Here is a 6,412-nt window from a genome sequence, read left to right on the forward strand (position 1 = left end):
GTGTGGGGGGCCAAACATTTTGTGTGGGGGCTGAACCCTCTGTTGGGGGGGGCACAGCCCTTGTGTGGGGGCCATCACCCTGTAGGAGGGCAGCAAAATATGTATTCATGAAACCTGCATTTAGAGTTCACTTTATTATGATGAGAGACTTGCTTTAACACTGTAGATATATCAATATAACATTGTCCAACTGATCACTGTCTCCATCTCTGTCTCACTCCCTCTCTCTCTTTATAGTGGTCTTTTGTTTTACTTGTGGAGGAACATGGATTTGGGGGTATTTTAGAGTGACTGTGGGGGTTTTTTTATCAGGGATTTTTCAGTTTTCCAATAGGGAACACCAGAATTCCTGTTAGGGAGGCCAGTGGCAGGACCCTGCTTGCTCAAAGCTGGCACCTTGGACCCATCTGGCTGTGGCTGACTTCGTGGCCAAATGGGGCCAGGAGGACATGCTTTGACAGTTCAAAGCAGGCCACCACACCCAGAACATCTTCCGGGCGATAGCTGGCCAGATGGCTGGGCAGGGGACACACATGGCAATAGTGCTGCACAAAGGCCAACCCTGCAACTGCAGTCTACTGGCAGCTGGCCCAGAGGGGCAGATGCCTCTATTGGCTCTGCAGTCCCCATCTGAGTCTGGCAGGTGCACAGTGGGTCACAGCCAGGGAGCAGCCCTCACTGCCAGACTGCTGCAATGGGTTGAGGGTGCAGGGAACTCTCAGGGCTGGTTCAGCAGTCCAGCTGGCACAAGGGGTAATGTCCCCAGGTACCAACTGGCTGGGCTCCAGAAGCTTCTGAGAGCTAGCAGCCCTGAGCTACTTGCCAGGGCAGCTTTTTATACTGCTGGGGACAGCACAGGTGCTGGCCCTGGGCTCTACTAGCTCCCCCTGGCTGAAGATCCGGGAGGAGCCAGGTAGGTTTATTTTGCCCCAAGTGGCACAATTTGCTCCACAACAAAGTGCACGTCCAAGCATGTGCGCTGAAGCAAAAAGCCCCGGCACAAATTTGCACTGCTTCTATTTGAGCTGCTGCAAGCGCACATGCTTGCATGTGTGGATGCGCCCAGAGATTTCAAATAGGAGTCCATTCTGACATGTTGTGATCATTCTGAGTCCTTTGCAACAGCAGAATTGCTCTATTTTTCTGTAGTAAAAATAAGTGACAATGTAAGAGCTGGCATTTTTTGAAGGGCACCTTGAGTCTAAGAACATTGAGAACCACGGGTCTAGAAATAAATGAGACCATACTCATGGATGTGGTCTAAGACTCCAAATACAAGAGGTACTTTGGATCACTGTAGTTCAGGTGATGTATCACTTCAGTGCAGGATGCATGATGGTAAACTACCCCAACTGATAACTGAGTATCAATCCTACCCATTATTGTGCTTGTACACCCTGCTTATCCCTCTTCATCTTAGACTATTTTAAGTATTAGAGTATCTGGAGTGACTCTTCAGCAAGTACATAAAAGTTAAGGGTAGTAGCAGGTTCTTCTGTGGATCTAGAGATTTCCTTTAAGGATTTAAGTACTGAATTAAGCCCTCTTCCCATGAGGGCTTAAACCATGAGAGATGCACTCAACTGTGTGGCTTGGGTAGTTGGGGGATATGCACAACAAGCAGTTGAAAGGAAAACCTGTGGCTAGGATTTCACTTTTGTAATACATGCTACTTACTCATCCATTCCCATGAAGTCTTAGCTATGTAATGAGATCAGCTGATTTAGTATTTTCTTCACTACTCTCTGAAAGTGTTTATAGCAAAACCCACTATGACAAGTTAGCTAAAATGCATACATAAAGGAATACATCTGAGTAATTGTGATTGTTGGTATATACTACATCTAGGAATGACTAAATTGTAACAGACCCAATAAATGAAGCTGGCTATAGATCAATGAAATATCCCAACAGTGGTAGCCAGTGTTGTTGTTACAGACCATGTAAATGTGTAGTAATAATACCATAAGTTCACAATTAAAAAGATTTTATTTCAATTGTAAGAGGAACATTTACACATTAGCAAGAGTATGTACAATTTAAATATTAGCCTTTCAGAAAGAAAACTAAATAGTTGAAAATGAGCTATCCTAATTTGAGACACTGTGTGTTAAAGCTATCACCCTCTTTGACAGCTACAGCCTCGAGCAGAGCCTGCTTCTTCTGCATACTGCGGGATGACTCCAATTCATACATAGTTGTCAAATTGAAAAGAACACTCTCATGTAGGTAGTGTTTAGGGTCCTGCTGAACCATTCCTTCCAGTTGCCGGAGGGAATCCTTCAATTTTCCCAGATAAAGCAGACAAACAGCAGCATTGTTATTAGCCTGGAGAAAGAGATATTATGTATTGTATTATGTATAAGTCTGGAGTCAGACCAAATTTGCCAAGTATTTAGATTTACTTATTCCCTGCCTTAGTCCCTCCCCCCTCCCCCCAAATAATTGCATTTTATGGATTGTCTTCTTCAATATGACCCAATTCTCACTTTCTGGGCAGTGGGGGGACCAGTAATTCTCAGCAGCTGCCCTATAGCAACAGGACCTATTGACCTACAACAGCTGAAGTTCTCAAAGACAGAAGAGCTTCAGCTGGTTTCAAGACTGGCTGAGGAACACTACTCATTAGTACATGTTAAAAGCAAGTTGAAATTGGTTTCAGAAAGTACACCTGCCCTGAAGCCCTGTCAGTTCTTTCAGCTTTACAATTATATCCTTCTATTTTCAAATATGTTTCTCTCCCCTGATGCTGTGTGAAAGCTCCACCCAAACAACAGGGGGAACTGTTTTACTACAGAAACATGTCAGAAACTGCCTTTTAAGCTAATGGGGTTGTTCACCAACCAGGGCAGCCCAAATAAATCCTAGAAGTCAAGTTATTTTTCTCTTTCCTCTGCAGGAAAGAGAAAAGTTTATCAACATGAGTTACAATAATACAAAGGGCTGCTTAGCAACAGCAACTCCTCCACTTTCTGAAAGCTTAGGGAAGAACATGGCCTTTTTCTCTAGAGAGCTCTATTAGATCTACCACAGCTGAAGGGAGATTGCCTCAATTTTCAGCAGATACATTTGTAGTCCAATGTCACAAGACTCTTACTTAGGTACTCCCTGAACTTGGGTGTCTGCAGTTTTAAAGTGGCCTTGGAACAGTGCAGTAGAGATACATCCAGATGCCCAAGAATCAGCTCATTCTCAAGTGATTGCATACAGAGTGCTGTCAAAAATGCAAACAACTGAACTGAACAAAACTGATAATCCTCTAATCTCTCAACGATTGCTAAAGCTTTCATTTGCAAAATGTTAAAAAATATTTACAACTTGATAGTATCTCTTTGATATCATAGTTCAACAAATCAATTACTTTATGTTGATAGCTGCCATTTCATTGTACAACTTGTAATTCTGAACTAAAACAAACAATAAAAGCCATACATACAAACCCTTGCAGAGCTGTCTTGAAACAAAATAAAGTTGAATATATGCATAATAATCTCATCCTTCACAGAAAGAGCTTTTTTCTTCCTTTGCTCATCTATGTCTTATCAATGTTTTGTTTGGACCTTGTTTCACTTTCATATAAAGCTCCCAAGCAACCCTGGGCACTCAAATCTAATGGATTCAGGAATCACTCAGGTGTCAGTAAACTGTAGAAAAGGTGGAGGTTTACCACAGCATTTGATGGGTCAATCCTTAAAATTTCTGTGAAGAATCTGTGAGCTTCTGCAAAGTTATTCTGACCAAGATGGAGAAATGCTCTAGAAAGTAAGTCACATATAAATTAATTATCATGAAACACTTAAAGCAAGAGTATATTTCAAAGGAAATGACACCATTTTTTATTTCCCTATGATAGATCTATTTGCTCTTCACAGTGTAATCTTGAGCCAGCACAGAGACACTGATTCACAGACAAATGAAGTGACACACATCACTTCATTTGACGATTTTACTTGTTCTGTCCACCAAAGCAATACTCTATACTATTTTTATTAATTTAAATGTTATTAGCATTCTTAAAGTAATTTCTCTTATGGAAAGAACAACCACTCTATCTGTTTCCAGAACATTTTTCATAGTATTATCTGTCTAAACATTCAGCCACTGCGATAAACTGAATTCCCCAACACACAGTTGTAATTTCTGCTGTAACCCCTAGCACCTACTTGAAGATACCACACATAGGGATATTTACTACCAGATTTGTTTGCAGGATAAAGGTTCAAGAATAGCTCGTCTGTTCCCAAGACTTTTTTAGGCAAATACATATATAGAGAAAGCAGAGTAAAAATGTAATCTGCTTTGAAGAGCGAGCATTAGCTTTGTAAAATCAGTTCCGATAACTAAATGATCATAATTTTGATCCAGAATAATGCGAATACACCAAGTAATACAGGTCTCATGGGTCTACATGCTATTCAGCCTCATTTGTGACGCATGTAGTTATATAAAAGACAGGGGATACTCTCAAGAGTACTTTAATATTCTTAATGTGTACTTTGCAAAACCATATTTTTAATTTTCAGTTAGCTATTGAACTACCTACCTGTTCATTAAAACCATAATTTGATTCTGTAGGCCATTCAACTTCTGAGTAACATTCTCAACATCTTGAAAGTATTTTTCAGCAGTTTTTATGTCTCCAATCTGGAGAATAAGATCATAAGAAAGTTGTTACAATCAGAAGAAGACATAAGAGATCCACCTATACTGTGTCTTAATGAAAGACTCTTCCACAAAGAATAAGAATTTGAACAGGTATTATATATCTGATATGATTTTGTATCACTCTGCGTGGGGTAAGGCAATTATCAAGTGAGATGCTTACAATTCCACTTCAGAATCGCAGCAACAACAACAAAAAAGTTCAATTTTCTCTCCACTTAACACTGTGATTCTCCAATTGCAATCTGTGGAGCTTTGGCTCAGCTGTGGCTCCACTTCTTTATTTCTAGCTGTTTTTAAAGGCATCCAGGGTCCTCTTTGCAAATAATTCAGTTTGTAAAACTTGCTAGAAATGAGAAGATAGCAGAGCTACCTCTAATAAGGGATGATGATGCTATTGCACAGGAGAGGAAATAGTACCTATTGCAGACTCAAGGACCCCTGGACAGTACTCTGCCACTCAAATGTGACACAGGAGCCACCTTGAGTGTCAGTAAAGGAAACTGTAAAGGTGGTCCTGACATGAATTTAGAAGCATTAGACTAGATGATACAAGAGAAGGTCTAATGGATTTGGGAGCTGGCAGAAAGCAGACTAAAATAAATCATTTGGAGTGGAGGATGGCAGGTTGTAAGGGGTTGAGGTGGAATTTCTTTTTTTGGGGGAAGTTCCTTTGTAAAATTTTTTGCAGAAACCACTCACATCTGCAAAATCACAAATATGCAAAGCACTCAAAAGCTGCCAGGTGAGAAGTCATTTTTTGACCATGATATACCTTGCCTGATGGTCAGAATTAATTTAGGAAGAACAAAGTGCAAAACACTGTCAGAACTGAACTGTATCTTTACCTTTTTGTATTCAAGAGAACCATTTGCTAGTCTGAATTAGGAGAATTTCTCCCCTGTGCTCTCTAAAATGCAACACTATTAAAATAGCTCTGTTCATTTGTCTTTGACATGAAAATATGACAACTATTCTTTTACCCATCCATGTGGTAGAATGCAAAGTTTTTACTTTCTGGTTTAAGTAACGTCATTCCAGAAGACGAAGGCAAACACCAATCAAAAGAGAAAATGAATCGTATCATTTAATTCCAAAAGGAAGTGCAGGATGGAAAAGATGAATTATTTAGGCAGTTTGCAGAAGTTTGTAAATATAACAAATATAACATAAATATAACAAACCTATAATATAACTATCTTAGGCATTGAGAGGGTATTCATTATCACAGTCTAGGTGAAGCTGATGTACTTCGACATAATACTGCACAGCTGGATTCAGGAAAAAGTAAACACCATGCCTTCCAAACCCTTTTCAATTCAGATTAAATTTTAAAATCTTTTCTAATAAAGAATAAAAAGCATAGGAAAAAGTTATTTATTTGCAATATCTAAATAACAAATATACAATGAGGTGATTGCTACTTAACTTTAGATTTGGTTGTAGAAAATGCAATTTTTAATTTAAAATCTGGATGTTGTTTTCTGTATTACATGTGGTCTTCATATATCTTGACTTCAAAAAAGCCTTTGATCTGGTATCCCATGATCACCTCTTGGCCAAACTGGCGAGTTGTGGCCTTGGCTCCACCACAGTCTGCTGGCTGGGAAATTGGTGCCGCGATCAGACCCAGAGGGTTGTAATGGATGGCAGTCACTCATCATGGTGTCCTGTGACCAGTGGGGTCCCCCAAGGCTCTGTCCTTGGACCCATATTGTTCAACATCTTCATTAATGATGTGGACACTGGA

The 6,412-nt window shown here is 40.0% G+C and overlaps 1 protein-coding gene across 2 annotated transcripts in view; it reads right to left on the reverse strand.

Moving 5' to 3' along the window:
- Nucleotides 1–1,970: 1,970 nt before the first annotated feature.
- TRAPPC12 (trafficking protein particle complex 12) overlaps nt 1,971–6,412 on the reverse strand; it is a 91,762-nt gene continuing 87,320 nt past the window's right edge. Inside the window, exons 10-12 of one of the 2 annotated variants that reach the window (XM_019537442.1) lie at nt 4,544–4,644; nt 3,668–3,755; nt 1,971–2,328 (exon numbers count right to left, since the gene is read on the reverse strand). In XM_019537442.1, coding sequence (XP_019392987.1) covers nt 2,086–2,328; nt 3,668–3,755; nt 4,544–4,644 — 432 coding nt within the window. In that variant the 3' untranslated portion in view covers nt 1,971–2,085. The remainder of the gene's footprint in view (nt 2,329–3,667; nt 3,756–4,543; nt 4,645–6,412) is intronic. The other variant, XM_019537444.1, reaches the window with a different exon arrangement.

The sequence above is a fragment of the Crocodylus porosus genome, unplaced genomic scaffold (genome assembly GCF_001723895.1).
Source record: "Crocodylus porosus isolate Cpor-Errol unplaced genomic scaffold, CroPor_comp1, whole genome shotgun sequence".
Classification (NCBI taxonomy): Eukaryota; Metazoa; Chordata; order Crocodylia; family Crocodylidae; genus Crocodylus; species Crocodylus porosus.